The sequence below is a fragment of the Conger conger genome, chromosome 1 (genome assembly GCF_963514075.1).
Source record: "Conger conger chromosome 1, fConCon1.1, whole genome shotgun sequence".
Classification (NCBI taxonomy): Eukaryota; Metazoa; Chordata; class Actinopteri; order Anguilliformes; family Congridae; genus Conger; species Conger conger.
In genome coordinates, this window is record NC_083760.1 from 87,490,206 (window position 1) to 87,511,047 (window position 20,842).

Consider the following 20,842-nt stretch of genomic DNA (forward strand, 5'->3'; position numbering starts at 1 on the left):
CAATAGACCAGGAGCTCGGTGCCGGTACTACTGAAACTCTGGCCATGTGATATCACACCATGTTTTAAACAGGAGATTAACAGCGCCACCTTCTGGCGAAGAGGATTTATTTAACAGGGCTTCAGATAAGTAATGAACTAACCGCATCCAGCAGTGCTTCTCAAACTCAGTCCCGTGGGACCACTGTGGATGATGGTTTTTGTTCCAACCAAAATTGCAATCCCAGAAATAAAGTTAAAGTTTCGAGTTTTCTTAGTCACACATTTCATATTTTGAGGAATAATTTACCCAAAGAAGCCATTTAGTCAGAAATAGCTATGCATGCCATGAACAATATTTGCATTGGGCTCCATTGCAAATGATTACATAAATTGAGGAAACAAAAATTAAACTGATTCAACTGATGCTTGAGGTCAATCAGAAGGCTCCTAGTTGGTTGAACGTGTGGATATATTACTATTAAAACTGAGGTTTGTTTCCTTAACTGAACTGAACTGCAGTCCTGGACTGTAACCTTGTCTCAGTGGAGAAGCTTGCACACTCCCACGACTCCCCTCAGAGCAAAGCCAGCGGGGGTAGTCACACATTTCATATTTTGAGGAATAATTTACCCAAAGAAGCCATTTAGTCAGAAATAGCTATGCATGCCATGAACAATATTTGCATTGGGCTCCATTGCAAATGATTACATAAATTGAGGAAACAAAAATTAAACTGATTCAACTGATGCTTGAGGTCAATCAGAAGGCTCCTAGTTGGTTGAACGTGTGGATATATTACTATTAAAACTGAGGTTTGTTTCCTTAACTGAACTGAACTGCAGTCCTGGACTGTAACCTTGTCTCAGTGGAGAAGCTTGCACACTCCCACGACTCCCCTCAGAGCAAAGCCAGCGGGGGTTTATGCCCATAGCTGGTAAAACCAAACTGTAAAGGCAAAGGATGAGGCAGTCTTGGGTACTCTGGGTTGAGCGTGGGGCTAAATACCCCACCCCCCTGGGGAAAAAATGTCAGTTACAGAAGCATTCATGAATGGAAACCAAGTCAAAGGCAGGGCTTGGCCAGAAGCTCCAGGCTGCTCTCCCGTCTGCAGCAGGATGGGGTACGGCTGGGACAGGACTCTTCCACGGGGGCGGGCAGCCCCTGAGCGGAGATCTGCTGGATCCACTGCCTGGAGATGGGAAAGGAGAGGCGTGGCCTTAATAATTTTTTTAATGATGATTTTTTTTCCGCTGTGATTAATTGACAATTTATTTTGTGAAAATCATAGAAACCTATGTTGATACACTGACAGTTAGGACCAAAAACATTTTGATTCAAAACCACACCACAGCTTTAATGACCAACAGACAGAAATCAGCAGCGAAAGCTGGCACCTTTGCATTGAGGCACATGTTTTTGTTCACCATTGTGCACCTTCCCCTGACTCTAAATGCTGCAAATCAGGGAAACAAGCCAGAAAATGTAAGATGCTTGGGGACATACCATGCGCTCCGTGACATCACATAGTGGATGTCAGGCTTCTGGAAGACGTTGAAGGTGGTGGAGCAGGCTATGGTGTAGGCCCCTATGTTGTGGAACAGCAGCCATTCGCCCACCTGCAGGTCTGGCAGGATGCACTGCTCCACAATGCGGTCCAGCCTGTTACAGGTCGGGCCCCAGATGCTGCAGGGGTACGTGCGCTCGTCCGGCTTGGGTTTCTGTGAAGAGACATGGAGAGCTCACTGAGAAGGACACATACACACGACCTGGCACTGTAGCAAGGTGAGGTTACTTATGAGGACACATAATCCAATATTACCACTTTTACCATCCACTAATCATTGTTCTGTTTCTGCTTTCCTCTCCCTGCTCAAGCACCACAACCTGACCCCGGTTTCAGCTAACCTGCTACTTCTGCCTTCCTTGTGCCAAGAACCGGACCTTCCCAGAAAATCTTATACATATTTGTTATCTGCATATCTGTGGCGATGGGGTGGGCAGATCTAGGCTATTTTCCCAAAACACGCTATGACAAAGCCCGTGGAAAGGAGAAGCGCCTACTGGTACAGGATGAGATATGAGCAGAGCTGGAGGAAGAACGCTGCAGCAAGATGGTCGGCATGTACGAACAAGGGGCATGGACCAGGTGGGAGCATGCGGAATTTCGCTAAATCACCTGGGCAGAGCTCTGGAGAGCCGATCCATTGCACATTAAGTTTCTCATCCAATCAGTTTATGATGTTCTCCCAAGCCCGGCCAACCTGCACAGCTGGGGCTTGGCAGACACTCCTGATTGCAAACTGTGCCAGAGGAGGGGCACCATGGAGCACATCCTGAGCTGCTGCCAGCTGTCCTAAGGTCTTTGGCTGATTCCATCTGCTCAGCGATTCAGAACAGCAGGACACAGCTCGCCCCCGAACAGTCCGTCACCTTCTTCAGAGCTGGGCAGAAGCCACAACATCAGCCTTGCTCCTCTGGAGGGCTCCTTACCACCGCTCGGGACTGGCAGCTCCAAGTCGACTTAGGAAGGCAGCTCAAGTTCCCTGTTAACATCACAACCACTTCACTCCGCCCAGATATAGTGTTAACGTAGGAGTCTACGAAGCAAGTGGTACTCCTGGAACTGGGAGGACCGGAGGTCAACGAGCGCAAGAGGGCCAGATATGCAGAACTCATCACAGAATGCCGGAGCGACGGCTGGAAAGCCCGCTGTGAGCCAATTGAAGTTGGGTGCCGAGGCTTTGCTGGCCACTCACAACAGCGAATTCTCAAACTCCTTGGAGTGAAAGGACTGCAGTCTAGGACAGCCATCAAGAACATCCTGAAGGCAGCAGAAAAGGCCTTGCGGTGGCTGTGGATCCATAGGGGGGATCCGTGGAGTAGTGCGGCACTTGGACACAAGCCGGGGGTGATCTTGGACGCCTGGCTGGGTCGCCCAGGCGAAAGTGTCTGATGATTAAAAACCCGAAACACCCTATGACCTGGGTCCATCACTGATGACGTGTCCAAGTAGCACTTGAAGGTGTATTCAAGTACTTATTTGCATAATTATTGATTTAATTTCTTAATTTAACTTATTTATATATGATATAAAATACTGCTGTTAAACTCACTGTTTGCCTAATCCAGAGGCAGATGGATTCCCCCTCTGAGCCTAGTTCTGCTCAAGGTTTCTTCCTGTTAATCAGGGAGTTTCTCCTTGCCACTAGGCTTGCTCAGAGGGGGTCTCAGGCCTGGGCTCTTTGTAAAGCTGCTTTGTGACAATTTGTGTTGTAAAAAGCTGTATTAAAACTGAATAAACACAACTTGGCAGTGTTGCCAGGACTATGAAAGCACCTTATTGGTGAAGGGCTTTGTGCTCACACCTTGTGCAGACTTGGCATATATCTGGCGCCAAAAAGGATGTTGTAGAACGAGCCATTGATCCCGTCATTCACGTAGTACATCAAGGTCCTCTTGTTGGCCCCATCACCTTCATCTGTGGGAGTGGGGGAAAATGGAGTCTGAGGGCATTACAGCATTGGTAGAAGAAACAGGGCCCATTTGGCCCCTTCCCCCCAGACACACACTTACCATCACAGGCCATCTTCTCCTCAATCTCCACTTTCTTTACGATGATGCTGACGGCCAGCATGTAGGCTGAAGACACATAGTAGCGGCCTGGCTCTGCGATTACTCGGACCCCAGAGTGGGCTGGAAAGTGCTTATCCAGTGCTGGGTTATCCAGTGCTGGGTTAATCTTCGGATTAACGAGTGTGTAAGGAGGTTTTTAATCAAAGGATATTCTCTCATTATGCGGGTGTCCCGAACACTTGTTAGACTGACTCTTAAGAGGAACTTAACAACAAACTTCTGAATGATTGATTTAAGTCACTGATTCCACTCACTTGGCATCCTAGGTTAAAAATATTCAAAGGCAAAGAATAAAAACTGGCCTCCAAGGTCAGATTTTGGCATTGCTTATTTATACATGAATTTATACCATGTAATCAGCTGACAGAAGTTAAGTCCCTGATAAGTCACCACATCTGGTTTCAGCACTTAAATGCTTAAAGACGCACAAATATCGCTGATGACTGCAAGATCAGAAATTAAATGTCTTTTTTTTTTTAGAAAAGTAAAACTACAACCCCAATGGTTGGAATTTCTAAGATCTTTAAGCTCAGGGGTTTATTGTCGTTGGGTGGTTTTACAACATTTTATGCCAGTTCCAATTGTAGCTGCCAAGTGAGTGGAGCATGTTACGTGGTGTATGGAGCTCACCCCCATGTCGAAGACACGGCGGGCGTCTGAGATGGCCTGGCTGTAGGCCTCTGGGTCAGTGCAGCCACTGCCCACATGGAAGCTAACCCCGATGACGTCGAGGCCCAGCTCCCGCGCCTGCTCCAGGAGCAGAGGGCATCTCTCCAGCTTTGCCCCAAACTTGTTGTTCATTGTGTACATGGAACCTGCATCATTCACGGCAATGCAGAGGACCAGCCTGAGGAAGAGGAGGAGGAAGAGGAGGATGGGGTGAGATGCGCAGGTCAAGGATGAGAATTTCAAAAGCAGGTATGGAAACTGAAGTGTCGGCAGTGCATTGTTTCTCTATTTATCCCCGGCGGGCAATAATGCTAATACTAATACTCTCCTAATCAAACGATAATAAAACCATCCTTTCTAAGCACATTTTCCAATCCAGTTGAGCATTCATTTTGACTTGCTGTAAACCAGACAGAAGGTCAATCGCCCTTGAAACAAACAGGAGCTGAACAGCGCTGCATTGTAGGACTGGTAGAGGATCAACAGGAAAAGATATCCAGTGATGTTTATGGGTTGTAGATGTCAGGCAGTGATTGATTGCAAAGGATTTGCCATGAGATATTGAATATGATGACTTAATTTTTGTTTGTGTTCATTTGTCCAATTACTTTTGGTCCCCTAAAACATATAAACTATGTTTAATAATGCCTGTCATTTTTACATGGTTCACCCAATATGGATGTAAAAACCCTCAAATTAATTCTGTAACTCCTGGAGTACAGAGCGAAAACAAAAACGTGTCACTGTCCTAATATCTATGGACTGCACTGTATGTTCAGTTCAGTGCAGCTGCTGCTCACTGGATTTTTTTTTGTTTTTCGCACCATTGTCTGCCAACCCTAGAGACTGGTATGCATGAAAAATCCAAGGAAAAATCCCAACTTGATGAACAGTGGTTCATCAGGTTACTGATGTTGTACTGCTATTTTCTTCAACACAACTGTAGTTGCTGCCACATGATTGGCTGATTTAACATTCGCAATAACAAACTGCTGTACAGTTACTGAAAAAAGTGGTCACTGAGTGTAGCAGTCACTCACTTAGGGTTTTCATAGCAACAGGCTACCTTCATGAGCTCCCCCTCGCTGTCGAAGGTCATCATCTGGACCCCGTGGGCAGAGGCGTACTTCATGCGGGACATCTGCTTGCCGGGGTTGGCGTAGATGATCCTGCTGGGGTCCACCCCGAGAGACTGCACCAGCTGGATCTCAGTCTGAAAAAGGGGGACGGATTCAGATTAGGACAGGAAATGTTTCAATGAAGTCTAATCTAGGAATTAACTGGGCCTCTACTAATAAGCAGTAATGAGCCGATACATTAATCACAAAAACATTCTTTTAAGAAAAATCTTTGCAGTTGCCAAAAGCCTCAAAAGGCAGGAAATTAAATTGATCAGACCTAATGCTAACATCAGCCTACTCTCTATGAAGATGTATCAGCACAGATCTTTGACAATTGCAGCAGTCCTGTATATCTACTGTACTTGAAACAACATGTACTGACCATTGGGCAGATAAGATTCAAACCTTCTCTCAAAGAACCTAAATCATGCTCTTTGAGTAGTGCTCAGTATATTATATTGGCAATTTTGGATTTTAAAATAGGGTCCAGACCGTGACTAAATGGTTGCATTTGGTTACAAAGTGAGTTAAAATGATTTGCTGGGATGTACATTAAACGAGCTTCAGTTAATGTTCACATCAACCATCAGAATGGGGAACAAATGTGATCTATGTGACTTTGACAGTTGGTGGCAGACAGGGTGGTTTGAGAATCTCAGAAACTGCTGATCTCCTGGGATTTTCATGTACACTAGTCTCTAGAGATTGCGCAGAACAAAAAACCCCCCAATGAGCAGCAGTTTTGCAGACAGAAACGTCTTCTTAATGAGAAATGTCAGGAGGTGACAGTAACGCATTACCACACATAATAGTAACCACACATTACAACAGCGGTATGCAGAAGAGCATCTCTGAACACAACAAGTGGATAGGCTACAGAAATAAATCTAATGAATACCTAATAAAGTGCTCACTGAGTGAACACTATACTAATACTGGGTAGGACCTCCCTTTTCTCTCAAAACAGCCTCAATTCTTTGTGGCATGGATTCCACAAGATTCCTTTGAGATTCTATTCCAGGTTGACATGATTGCGTCACGCAATTTCTGCAGATTTCTGTCCGCTGCACATTCATCTTGCGAATCTCCCGTTCGACTGCACGTATCATTACGCCATCACCAGCCTGGACTGTTGACACAAGTCAGCATGGGTCTATGGATTCATGCTGGCGCCGCCAAATTCTGACCCTGCTATCTGTATGCCGAATTCAAATCGAATTGAATTGCCAGGGGGATGGCATTCCCTCCCCTCTGCTTTTCATATCCTTCCCTCTAGCCGTCCATTTCCATCCCCAGTGGAGATATTTTAAATGCTTTCCACCCCTATGTTTTTTTTTCTCACAAATCGCACCCAGCATACGACACGTGTGTGAATGTTGTGAGCAATCCCCAACCCCTCAACAAGCATGTAAATGTACCTCCCACTATTTTGTATGTATGCATGTAAAACGTGTTCCCATGGCCCTGTGTAGGACAGTACCTTGCTGGCGCAGTCAAACCCCGTCCCCAGGGCAGCAAGCGTCATGACAACGGCTCGGCGGTTGTTGCACTTGACGGCGTAGAAGGGCGTGACGCGAGGCATGGCACGTGTAACATGGTTAGCTCAGCTAGTTCGCTAGTAAGCACGGATGTGCAGTGAAAAGCGAAGGCTGGTAGCAGATTACCTCGACAACACTCCCCGATGACATAACCCTCAAATTCAAAAGAACGTTGTTGCCCTTGGCTAGAAGCGAGTTCGTCTTTAGCTGACTGGTAACGCGTTCGTTCTACAAATATTTGGACAAGTGAGAGGCCGGGGTTCAAATCCCACCTCGGACTCAGGCAATTTCTTCACCTGTTACACACACACCCACCTCAGGTGCTTCTGCAGCACGTCCCCCAGGTCCCCCACAAAGAAGGCATCTTCAGAGTCCTGAGGAACGGGATGTCAAAGACCCCAAGCACAAAACACAAACGACAGGCACAACATTGAACAGAGTTCATCAAAATGAAGAGGAAAGATGCCAAGCGTGGATCTCAAATTCTGGTTGGGGAGATCTGCAAGCGTCCTGCTCCTGGGCAGAAAACCCCTCCTCCAGAAAAGTGAGGTCAAAGTCTGCTGGAGTGGAAGAGTTCATGGTCTTGCAGGTTATTCTATGTGTTTCTTTTTAAAAACAGGTCTAAAATCTGTTGAATGTTGAAATGTTGCAAATAAAATTGCTGTGGTTATTTTAAAGTCTTAGCAATGGTGGAACAACTTTCTTGACTAAAGATCTCTCACCCTGTATGACTGACTGAGCTGCCACTCAGTTGTGTGGAGCTATGTAAATGCAGAAACATAAAAGGAGTACTTAAATGGTTGAGAATGAGCTGGAATTATGCAAAATCTATCCGGTTTAGAGCAGCCAAGGAGGTTAGAGTCAAGGCCAGGGCCTGCTGAGAAGCCAGTGGTTTGATACGGTTTGGTTCAGAAGGAAACATTCACCCTTGTCTTTCCAAAACAATATAATGTAACAGTGTGTGTGTGTGTGTGTGTGTGTTTGTGTGCACATGCAGGCCAGCTGAATATGTCAGTTGACTAACCATGTAGTGCTTTAGTGTGTCTATTGGGACACCCCTGTCTGTTTTAAATGCCAAGAACAATGAGTTTCAATTAGAAATAAGTGTCGCAACCATACCCATTACATTACAAAGCATTTAGCAGACGCTCTTATCCAGAGCAACGTACAACAAAGTGCCGATCAAACACAGGAACAATTGTGAAAAGGACCCTAGAGGAAAGTATGGTTCCGAGTCCTAACGTGACCATACAGATTGGAACCCTATTTTGGCATGTGGGTTTCAAGCATGAATTTCAAGCATCACATTTGACTAGATAAACTGCTTATTACTGCCACAGAAGTTAAACCATTTTCCCTACAATGTTACGGTTAAACAAAAAATAGATGAGATGAGATGTATTACTTGGCGGCACGGATGGTGCAGTGGGTAGCACTGCCGCCTCACAGCAAGGAGGTCCTGGGTTCGAATCCCCGTCGGCCGGGGCCTCTCTGTGTGGAGTTTGCATGTTCTCCCCGTGTCTGCGTGGGTTTCCTCCGGGAACTCCGGTTTCCTCCCACAGTCCAAAGACATGCAGGTTAGGCTGATTGGAGAGTCTAAATTGCCCGTAGGTATGAGTGTGTGAGTGAATGGTGTGTGTGCCCTGCGATGGACTGGCGACCTGTCCAGGGTGTATTCCTGCCTTTCGCCCAATGTATGCTGGGATAGGCTCCAGCCCCCCTGCGACCCTGTTCAGGATAAGCGGGTTAAGATAATGGATGGATGGAGATGTATTACTTTTGTACCTCAAAATGGGTTTATTAGGCTTAAAACACCCAATATTTAATATAGAGTCATCAAACTTTTCCTTTGAGCTCAAAGGGGAATATAGGTCAGGACAAAAGTGATCACATTACCACAACTCATCCCTTGTTGGTCCACTATCCCTGATCTCCCCTTCATACTGAATTAACCTTTTTTGTTGTAAGCATAGTTTCTTTTGAAATAACATGACAGCATTCAAAACGCCAAAAAATACTCAATACATTTTATATACATAGCTACCATAATGGCTGCTGTTTTATTAGCTAGGCTACTTTGGGGCTTGAACCAACGTTGTCATATATTTTCTTCTTACTGTGAAAAGTGAAAAGTTTACATTCCGGACAGGTGTGCATGAAAGTGAATCGCTAACGTAACGAACAGAACGCGGGGGAGCGGCCGCTTCCACCAGAAGTTAACGTCCACAAAATGGTAGTTTCTCTCCTGAGAAATGTGGTTTATGATTAAGATTATGGTTGCTTATTGACTATCCCAGACTATAAAACTTTGATTGAGGTTAATGTTTATTGATGATATTTTAAAAAAACACAGAAAAAAGACTTTGAGCAACAGGCATCGCGCTGTCCTAAAATGTTTTCTTAGCATGTGAAGAATGCCTCTTGGCTAAATCAAGAAGTGTCACTGCATTTAGATAAAACCTAATGTGTTTCCTTCCCATTCCTGTCCTCTCTCCTCTCCCCAGGTCCCAGTCAGGTAGGAGGTTTGCTTCCTGCCAACATGGCCGGAATATCTCTAACCTGATCTTCCCTCCCAGATCCGCTGGTGTTGATCTGTGTGGCTGGTGGCCTCTGGAACTGCCAGTCCGCCGTCCAGAAAGCAGACTTCATATCAGCATATGCCTCCCACCTCAACCTAGACTTTCTTGCCTTAACATAAACATGTCTCTCACCAGAGAACACAGCCACCCTGGCTGCCCTTTCCTCTGCCTTTTCCCCACATGCTCAGAACCGCTGGCAGAGGAGGTGGCACAGGTCGCCTAATCTCATCCTCATGGAGATCAAGTGTCTTCTCCTCATTCTTCTCCTTCTCCTCTTTTGAATTTCATGCGGTTTCTGTTACTTTCCCAAGCAAACTCTTTACTGTTTTTGGCCCCGCGGGTCCTCTGGGGAGCTTCTTGGATGAGATGGACAACCATGGATGACTTCAACCTCAACTCAGAGTCGACCCAGTCTACTTTTCTTTCCCTCCTTTCTTCTTTTGACCTTACCCTCACACTTTCCCCTCCCACCCACAAAGCAGGCAACCTTCTTTACCTGGTCTTCACAAGGAGCTTCACAACAACCAACCTCTCTGTAACACCACTCCAGCTGCAAGTTCACGTCTGTTTTCGGTTCTGGTTCCTTAGTGGTGGAATGACTTACCTACCACAGGACAGCAGAATCCCTCCCCCTATTTTGACGCAGACTAAAAACACACCTTTTCAAACTGTACCTTAGTCCCCCCCCCCTTTCTGATATCCCTCTTGTCTAACCCAAAAAAAAAAAAATTGGACTTACAATCACTATATTTTTTGTTTAGAGCAGCACTTCATGTGTACTTTACTAGTTATGGATGTGATGCTTTAGCTTGTGGAAGAACCTAACTCTTACAAGACCTTGTAAGTCGCTTTGGATTAAAAAGCGTCTGCCAAATGACTTAAATGTAAATGCATTTAAATCCATAATAAATAATGAAACAATGGAAAATTAGACTGGAATATATTGACCTATATATTAGTATAGAGTGTTTTCTGGTTCATATTTGAATTAAATGTTAAATTCTATTGGTTGCTTCATTTCAAAATTGGCTATAGCATTTTAACACAGTGCCAACCTGTGTTGGGGCTGAAAAGGGGGGAGGTAATATGGGGTATATATATACACTAGGTATAACTGAAGGGACTGCAAAATAAGTACATTACATATGGACACTTAAAACGTTTTTCTGAATGATGATACTCCGCTGATGGAGGACGTGATGGCCTATTCCTTACTGTCCTTCACGATTGCTTGGTCCTGATGATCATATGTTTAGTGAATCCAATGATCTATACAGTGGGCTCAAGAATTATTGGCACCCTTAGAAAATTATATATTGAATATGGCTACATTTTATTACATGTTCAAACATACAGGAAAACAATATACTTTTATTTCAATAAGGTGCCAAAATTATTGGCACCCCTAACAATTATTGTAAATAAAATCAAAGTGAAATTGGCAATAAATGGTAAATGGTTGGCATTCATATAGCGCCTTTATCCAAAGCGCTGTACAATTGATGCTTCTCATTCACCCATTCATACACACACTCGCACACCAACGGTGATTGGCTGCCATGCAAGGCGCCGACCAGCTCATCAGGAAACATTAGGTAACAAGTGTTACGACTAGGAATTACACACACTGACATTCCTTTCTTTTGGTTTTTCTTTTTTTGTTTTAGCACTTGCTGTGACGTCAGGCAGCAATCCCAGTGTGATTCTAAGAGTAAGAGTTAACTGGTTAATCTGTTGGTCCGATATGGTCGGATACAGGGTTATGGGGTTCAATGTTTATATTTAAACACTGATCCCATAGCCGTAGGTCTAATGTATGGTTACAGTTGTGAGTGGGCCCACAGGCATTCTGTACAAAACCAATAGATTCAGTCATAGTTGCAAAGGCTGTTCCTAGGGGATCATCATGGTTGTCTGATGAATGTGTATGTTCAATTCATCAAAAATCATAACCTTATCTACAGAAATGGCAAGGTATGACAAGAATTCTCTTTATCAGTCGACTTTGAATTGAACCCCCAATTGTGGAAAAAAGTTTTTTTAAATTCTTACTCTGAACCGTTTTAAAACAGGAAATTAACAGCGCCACCTCCTGGCGAAGAGGATTAATTTAATGAGCTATCAGCATACAGCAGTCTCGGGACCTCTGGGTTGAGCGTGGGGCTAAATACCCCACACCCCAGGAAAAAATGTCAGTTACAGAAGCATTAACGAATGGAAACCAAGTCAAAGGCAGGGCTTGGCCAGAAGCTCCAGGCTGCTCTCTCGTACACAGCAGGGTGGGGTACGGCTGGGACAGGCCTCTTTCATTGAAACGGGGAGCCCCTGAGCGGAGATCTGCTGGATCCACTGCCTGGAGACATGAAAGAGGGAGGGGTTAGCAGAGGAGGGGGGGGGGGGGGTGTAGGGCGGTCACAGGAGGTCAGGATCTACAATGGTTTTCAAACTCACAGCTGTGTTCACCATGACAAACATTTTAATCCTTTACTGCAGTCAGAATGCATAACTTTGCATAATCGATATTAAGATTCTGATGACAGAAAGTTCCTGATAGTTTTTAGTCAGTTGATGAATGTTAATGTTGACCCATTTTTTTTTTTATGATGTTATGGTCAAAGGCATAATTTCTATACTCCACTGTCAATGACTGACTTTATTTCGTGAAAATAATAGAAACCTATGAAGATACACTGAAAAAAATTTGGATTCAAAACCACACCACAGCTTTAATGACCGAAAGACAGAATTCTGTTTTTGTTGACCGTTGTGCACCTTCACTGTAAACGTTACAAATGAAGGAAAACACAACAGAAAATGTAAGATACTTGGGGACGTACCACGCTCTCCGGGAAATGATATAGTGGACTTCAGGCTTCTGGAAGCCGTTGAAGGTGGAGGATACGGTCACAGTGTAGGCCCCCATGTTGTGGAACAGCAGCCATTCGCCCACCTGCAAGGGGCGACATTGGCTCAGGCGGTAAGAGCAGTTGTCTGGCAGTCGGAGGGTTGCCGGTTCGATCCTGCCCGGGGTGTTTCGAATTGTCCCTGAACAAGACACCTAATCCCCAGATACTCCTAACGAGCTGTTTGTTGCCTTGCATGGCAGCCAATCGCCGTTGTGTGAGTGAGTGTGTGAATGGGCGCTTGTTCACCCATTCTGTACAGCGCTTTGGATCAAGTCGCTATATAAATTCCAACCATTTACCTGCAGGTCCGGCAGGATGCACTGCTCCACAATGCAGTCTGTCCCATCACAGGTCTGGCCCCAGATTTTGCAGTGGTACAAGCGCTCGTCCGGCTTGAGTTTCTGTGACGACACGTGGACAGCTCATATAGGAGGGCACACTCACACTCACTCACACTCACACTCTCACACACACTCTCACACACACTCTCACACACACTCTCACACACACACACACACACACACAACCTGGCACTGTAACGAGGCTGTAACGAGGCTACTTATGACGACACATTATTTACCATGTCCGTTCCTGTTTTCCACCTCATTATTCCATTAGCACGGATTTTTCAGGCCTGGGTTGCTTGCTTTGTGAAAATTTGTGTGGTAAAAAGCGCGATGCAAATGAAATTGAATGGAACTGAATAAACACATGTTGCCAGGACTATGAAAGCACCTTACAAAGTGAAGGGCTTTGTGCTCACACCTTGTACAGACTTGGCAAATAGCTGGTGCCAAAAAGGATGGCGAGGAACGAGCCATGGATCCCGTCATTCACATAGTACATCAAGGTCCTCTTGTTGGCCCCATCACCTTCATCTGTGGGAGTGGGGGAAAATGGAGTCTGATTGGAGCTGGGGTTACAGCTGTAGGAGAAGAAACAGGGCCCATTTCACCCCCAGACACACACTTACCATCACAGGCCATCTTCTCCTCAATCTCCACTTTCTTTGCGATGATGTTGACGGCCAGCGTGTAGGCTGAAGACACATAGTAGCGGCCTGGCTCTGCGATTACTCGGACCCCAGAGTGGGCTGGAAAGTGCTTATCCAGTGCTGGGTTTATAACTGCTGTGAACTGGGGACGAGCATGTACAGGTCAGGGGTGGGTTTCCAGACAACCTTGGATTTTCGGATTAACAAGATTCTTAATCAATGAACGTTCTCATTACGTGGGTGTCGCGAACAGATTCGTAAGAGGAACTTAAACTTCTTTGTCAGGCAAAAAGGCATGAGTAGATCGTCAATCGATGTTGAGTTTCACATCACTTGTTTCTTAGCCAATCACCACTGAAAAATGAAGTGCTCAAAACGTGAGAATATATATATATATAGCTACTAAATAAGAATAAGATTTAAAAAAAACAAAAGATTCCAAGATACACCACATAATGACGGAAGAATTCCCATTCCCATAGACTTAACATGGAGGAGACACAGGCTAATTGACGTACTATTCTTCAACGGACAAGAGAATCACGAGAGACCGTTATGTTCAGCAACTGCATCATTTAGCACACTGAAAGTAGCTAGCAGCAGCCAGCCTGACGGACTGTCCTAAAGTGGCAAGCAAGCACTCAATTCATGAAAACAGTGCAGTAATTATTTATTTTATTGTTTCTTTTGCAGGGACAGCGCACAATTAGAAGGTAATTGCATCATAGTTTGCGATCATTTGTATTGCATTACCTTTATCGGATACAGTAAGTAAGTTAAAGCGAGGGCGGCCAAAAAGAGGCCAGATAGTTTGGTGTACATAAACAGAAAACTTACAGCACTCCTGGATGGCGTACTCTGAGCTGCACTCCTTCGTCAGGGACCTCTATCTTGCTAATGTAATGTGGCTAGCTATATTGGCTACCATTAGTAAAGATGAAGTACGGGGTATCCGGTTTCCCGACCTGCACTGTATGAAATTAAACACAAACTTATGAAAGGTCCCCCTAATTTTGCGAGCCAGTTCAGTGAGATAACCGTGCGACGTTAGCGAACTAGTCAGCTAATAACGTATTTGTCTGCAACGTTAGCTAGAATAATACATGTAACTACCGTATGTGTCACTGAATGTAACCGCTAGCTCTAAACTAACTTATATAGTGTGATCTGGGGTGACTATGGTTATCTTCAGCAGGACATTCATGACTAACTCACGTCTAGCTAGATTAGATAACTAGCTATAACTTCATATGGCCAGTACCTACGGCGAAGCTTAACAGTTTATTAAATGTTCACTTTCATAATTAGTTTGTGTTATCCAAATTCTGTTCGCTAGCACTATGATAAGTTGGTCTGTCTTGTTCAACTAGCTAATGTGTTGCATTCATTTTTATGAGTAAAGTACAGCGTAGCTAGTAAGTAACAGTTAGACCTAACAACAGCCATTCTACCTATATTAGCTAGAATTACTATATTACACACTCTCAAAGCATGCATCGTTATGCATACTACATTACATTACATTAATGGCATTTGGCAGACCTACTGCAAAGTGCATACCCATAACCAGGGATAAGTGCGCTGAAAGACCGTCGAGGGAAGTACAATTTCAACTGCCACAACAGTACAACAAAGTAAGGACTAGGGCCTATTTGATCATTCAGATTTTTTTTTTTTTGTTTTTTTCAATACCGCACCACGCAAATATTTGAATAAACAACTTACTCAGCCAAACAAAACTAGCAAAGGTATCACCCTACGGATACTAGCTATGGAAATAAAACAGAACCTAGACTTTGGCTGCCAGCTGTATTGAACAGGTTCTTCGCTCTGAACAAGTGATCGTGTTTGCTTGTAACTTTACGAGGGAACTAAAGAGACAGCTTTTTTTTTTTTTTTTTTTTTTACAAATGTGTTCGGGAAACCCACGTTATTTTAAGACTGATCGTAAGATGCATTTCATGAAGTTACTAGCTTTAAGAGGCTTTTGGGTGATTCAGCTCTCTGATTACTGAGAGAAAGTGTATGAATTATTACCTCCTCAAACTTCAGCTTGGAGTCGTCAGACCCAGGGAATCCCCCGCCAATGTCCAGAAGAGTCATGTTGTAGCCCAGCTCTGCCTGCGAAACAGGCAGATATCAATCATGAGAACAAGTCCTTTACACAACACACACACAAGATCACATTGCATGATGAAAAGCAATGATGTCAAAACCATGTAATCAGCTGACAGAATGACAGTTCCTGATTTGTCACCACATTGGGTTTCAGCACATAAATGCTTAATTTGTTATTAGGCAAAGACCCACAAACATTGCTGATGACTGCAAGATCAGAAATGAAATAAAATACAATTTAAACTACAACCCCAAAGGTTGGAATTTAAGATCTCTAAGCTAAGGGGTTTACTGTCAGAATGGGTTGCTTTACAACTTTCTATGCCAGTTCCAACTGTAGCTGCATGCTGTAGTGAAGCATGTCAGGTGGTGTATGGAGCTCACCCCCATGTCGAAGACACGGCGGGCGTCTGAGATGGCCTGGCTGTAGGCCTCTGGGTCAGTGCAGCCACTGCCCACATGGAAGCTAACCCCGATGACGTCGAGGCCCAGCTCCCGGGCCTGCTCCAGGAGCAGAGGGCATCTCTCCAGCTTTGCCCCAAATTTGTTGCTCATTGCGAACATGGAACCTGCATCATTCACGGCTATGCGGAGGACCAGCCTGAGGAAGAGGAGGAGGACAACAGGGGGAGACATGCAGGTCAAGGATGAGAATTTAACGATAAAACCAAACGATAAAACCAATGTTTCTTGAGCAGTGGAGTGTTGGATTCTTGGAGTCTTGACAATCCAGTTAAGCATGCGTTTTCACCTACTCAAAACCACACCGAAGGCAAATAGCCCTTGAAACAAACAGGAACTGAAGAGCGCTGCATTGTAGGACCAGAAGAGTATCAATAGGAAAAGATATCCAGCATCTGGTGATGTTTATGGGTTGTAGAAAGTGTAGGCAGTGATTGATTGCACAGGATTTGCAATGCAATATTGAATATGATGACTTAATTTTAGTTTGTGTTAATTTGTCCAATTACTTTTGGTCCCCTAAAATTGGGGGGACTATGTTTAATAACGGCTGTCATTTCTACATGGATGTAAAAACCCTCAAATTAAATCTGTAACTCTGTTTAGACCGGTTTACTCTGCTTTGTTTTATTTAAACTGTTTGCTGGAATACAGAGTGAAAACAACAAAAATGTGTCACTGTCCTAATACCTATGGACTGCACTGTATGTTCAGTTCAGTGCAGCTGCTGCTCACTGGATGTTTTTTGTTTTTCGCACCATTGTCTGCAAACCCTAGAGACTGGTGTGCCTGAAAAATCCCAGGAGTGGGATCCCAGGAGAAATCCCAACTCGATGAACAGTGGTTCATCAGGTTACTGATGTTGTCCTGCTATTTTCTTCAACACAACTGTAGTTGCTGCCACGTGATTGGCCGATTAAACATTTGCAATAACAAACTGGTGTACAGTTACTTAATAAAGTGGTCACTGAGTGTAGCAGTCACTCACTTGGGGTTTTCATAGCAATGGGCGACCTTCATTAGCTCCCCCACGCTGTCGAAGGTCATCATCTGGACCCCGTGGGCAGAGGCGTACTTCATGTGGGACATCTGCTTGCAGGGGTTGGCGTAGATGATCCTGCTGGGGTCCACCCCGAGAGACTGCACCAGCTGGATCTCAGTCTGAAAAAGGGGGCCGGGACACAGGCATACCAAGTGGTTCAGATTAGGACAGGAAATGTTTCAATGAAGTCTAATCTAGGAATTAACTGGGCCTGTACTAATAAGCAGTAATGAGCCGATACTCGTTCATTAATCACAAAAACGTTATTTTAAGAGATATCTTTGCAGTTGCCAAGTACTTCAAACAACATATACTGACCTCTGGGCAGAGTGATTAAAATGCAAACCTTCAGCACCCCCAATTTAAAACGTGTTCCCTCGGCCCTGTGTAGGACAGTACCTTGCTGGCGCAGTCGAACCCCGTCCCCAGGGTAGCAAGCGTCATGACAACGTCTCGGCTGTCGCAGCACTTGACGGCGTAGAAGGGCGTGACGCGAGGCATGGCACGCACCCACCTCAGGTGCTTCTGCAGCACGTCCCCCAGGTCCCCCACAAAGAAGGCATCTTCAGAGTCCTGAGGAACCAGACGTCAAGAACCCCAAGCACAAAACACAAACGACAGGCACAACATTGAACAGAGTTCATCAAAATGAAGAGGAAAGATGCCAAAAAGATCTCAAATTCTGGTTGGGGAGATCTGTGAGTGTCTGCTCTGGTTTCAAGTACTTACTTCAAGAGACAAAATGGCTAACGGGTCCACACAGTTAGCTTCAAAGACCTGAACATGCTGCTTATTGAAAGGAAGCCTCTGAAAAAGATGCTGCCTTCCAGAAAAGATTCTGTGCACACACTCACCTTCATCTTATGCTCAATGAAGTCCTGGACACAAAGCCCCTCCTCCAGGAAAGTGAATTCAAAGTCTGCTGGAGTGAAAGAAGTCATGGTCTTGCAGATTCTTTTATTTGTTTGGTGTAAAGTCTGGGAAATGTTGCAAAGAAAATAGCTGTGGTTATTTTAAATCACTTCAAGGCCTTAGCAAAGACAGAACAACTTTCTTGACTAGAGACCTCTGCCTGCACAACCTCACATGACTGACTTAAAGGCTAGTCAGTTGTGTGTAGCTACTACAGTAAATCCTCAAATTGTGTCCGGGATTCTATTTGAAGCCGGGCCTCGGATAATAGCCTGGGGCGTGGCCGATTCGGACAAATAAAGGCCGGCCCCCAAATACAAGCCGGGGTAATATTGGCTATCAGTCCATGAGCACTAGAAGACATTGTTTCGATTTAACTCAATTAAATAAGAGCTCTTCTTAATATTTTATATTGTCGGTTGGTTTAATACAGCTGCCAATGAAAAGTCGTTGTCCTACACCATGAGTCTCCAACACCTTGCTCTCAAGCTACCACTCGCTTGCCGCCCCCTTCTGAGTAGCTTGCCAAAGGCTGAAGCAGTATACATTTAAACACAATTGTTGCCGCGAGGCATTCCAGCCTACGAATTTAATAAAAAGTAAATCAGGCAAAATTAAAAATTAACTCAATTTAGGCTACTTGGCTACGCAATAAGGTTTCCATGTATTTACAGCACAGCGCACGTTCAATGAATGAATGAAAGCGGCTTCCTTGGCTCGCAATAAACAGACGGGTGGAAATCCTGACACTCTTTCAACTACATAAAACTTAACAGTGAACCATCAAATCCCCCCCGATTTCAGTGCCCATCAGTCCCAACATTTAGCAATAGAATCAAACAGACCAAAAGTAAATTAAATCCCAAACCAAAGCGAAAATCTTTTGATAGCCTACCGGTATGCTTGCTGCGAAACGCATGTCTCGCAATAAAACGCACTTTCGGAAAAAAATATCCTTAACTTGCTGTTATCTACGCTAATTTGTTATTGTTCATGAAGGCGTGTCTGGCAAGTTGTTATTTTATGGATTCTGGACTTGCATGTGATTTATTGCGTTTGAGAATATTTGCAATAAACGAAGTCTGTTAAGACTGACATATGACACTATGACTTACCAAACGGTGTTTCCTGATTAGCCTACACTAATTGATTTCTGAACGGTTACAGGAAGTGTTGAACAGTGTTGGCCCACTTTAAGTGTAGCCTTTTACTTTATTTCTAAGAATAAAATTCTACAACAGAAGCCAAATAAGAAATAAAGTCCTGCCTCGAATACAAGCCTGTCCCAAATAAAGCCTAAGTAAATAAAAGACCCCGGACACAATTTGAGGATTTACGGTATATGTAAATGCAGAAATGTCTAGTCAAATGTAGCCTAAATGTATTTACATGAGAACAAGCTGTAATTATGCAAACTGTATCCAGTATTCACAGAGTCAGGGTATGCTTAGGGTAGCACAGTATTATTTAAACTAGGGACTTGGGGGATAGAGAGGATGTGTAGAAGCAACAATCTGAAACGTTTTTCTTTAAATGCTCGAAGTATAAATAATACATTTTTTAACTCAAAACTTTTTTTTAAAGGGACAGCGAACATGGTTTTCATAAGGGTAGCTTATGCCTGACAAACATTTTGGCAATCTTTGAGGATGCTACCAAGTGTTGTTAGCTGGGCTAATGATGATGTTTGTTTAGATTTCAAAAAAAGTATCAATAAGGTACTCACAGGTAGATTCCTTGGGAAAAGGGTCAAGATATTTTTCTTCACCAAATGTTTTAACAACCATAAAATATTGGCTATATAATGCCAAACAATTTCATATATTGACAAACTAATTTAGACATATCTACTTAATGTAGTAGGTAAGTTCATATTGCTATTACAGCAGTGGTTTACAAAGGTCCCCCCCCCCTTTTTTTTTTTTTTTTTTTTTTTTTTTTTACCTGACATTTTTTAAATACATTGCATACGTAACGTTAACATTAGTTACATAGCTGTAAAGTTATCTAGCTGCAACAGACAACGCTAATGATACCCTATGTTAATTTACTTATTCCCTCACAATTGCTACTTACTTTTATTAACCGTCTTATCATATACGTTTTCTAAACGTTCCTTTGATACGTACAACTTAAGGTGTAATGAAGCGGGGTCAAGATCACAATAACATAATCCATCGACCATCTAGAAGCAGTTGTCTGTCGTCACCATAGACTGTGGTCGTAACACAACAATGGCAACAATGGCCGTGGAGGCACACATCGTAAATAGTCATTAAGTCTCACATTGCACCGCACTTCAGAGAGGAGTTATCGAAGAAGATATCGGTGAATCTCCTTACTGCCAGCTGTATTAAACAGGTTCTTCGCTCTGTACAAGTGATCGTGATTGCTCGTAACTTTACGAGGGAACTAAAGAGACAGCTTCTTTTTTTTTTTTTTACAAATGTGTTTGGGAAACCCACGTTATTTTAAGAGGGATCGTAAGATGCATTTAAATAAGTTACTAGCTTTAAGAGGCTTTCTCTCTGATTACTGAGAGAAAGTGTATGAATTATTCTGTGTTTCTGTGTTTTTTGAGTGTGAGCAGTAGGTAAAAAGGAAACCTTGTTAGTCTATCAGCTGTTGTAGTCAAATTGCTGCTTTAGTTAGACCAGTTGCATTTTTGTTATTAGTCATCGAATCTAGCGTGTTTTTCACCAGCCGCCGGCAGTTTCGCTGGGTTCTGTTATTCTGATTAGGTGATCAGAATCAGTTAGATACTTTGGACGCTGCAATTGTTAGGATAATTATTAGATCGCTAGTTTGCATTAGTAATTAGCGGTTTATATAGGCGTGCTCAGAGCGACGTCTAGAACCCCACTCTAGACCCCTCCTGCATTCAGAA

The 20,842-nt window shown here is 43.8% G+C and overlaps 2 protein-coding genes across 2 annotated transcripts; both read right to left on the minus strand.

The window, feature by feature from the left end:
* Positions 1-1,043: 1,043 nt before the first annotated feature.
* On the minus strand, positions 1,044-7,521 carry LOC133140234 (ornithine decarboxylase-like). Its single transcript, XM_061259984.1, has 9 exons — positions 7,414-7,521; positions 7,250-7,316; positions 6,885-7,006; positions 5,324-5,496; positions 4,245-4,461; positions 3,555-3,720; positions 3,347-3,459; positions 1,485-1,699; positions 1,044-1,170 (listed from the first exon to the last, which is right to left on the minus strand). The coding sequence occupies exons 1-9, from the start codon at positions 7,519-7,521 to the stop codon at positions 1,044-1,046; spliced, it is 1,308 nt and encodes a 435-aa protein (XP_061115968.1).
* Positions 7,522-11,747: 4,226 nt separating this feature from the next.
* Positions 11,748-17,984, minus strand: LOC133140281 (ornithine decarboxylase 1-like). The gene is made up of 10 exons (XM_061260122.1): positions 17,892-17,984; positions 17,443-17,616; positions 16,990-17,162; positions 15,924-16,140; positions 15,459-15,542; positions 13,401-13,563; positions 13,193-13,305; positions 12,727-12,828; positions 12,359-12,471; positions 11,748-11,874 (listed from the first exon to the last, which is right to left on the minus strand). The coding sequence occupies exons 1-10, from the start codon at positions 17,982-17,984 to the stop codon at positions 11,748-11,750; spliced, it is 1,359 nt and encodes a 452-aa protein (XP_061116106.1).
* Between the last annotated feature and the right edge of the window lie 2,858 nt (positions 17,985-20,842).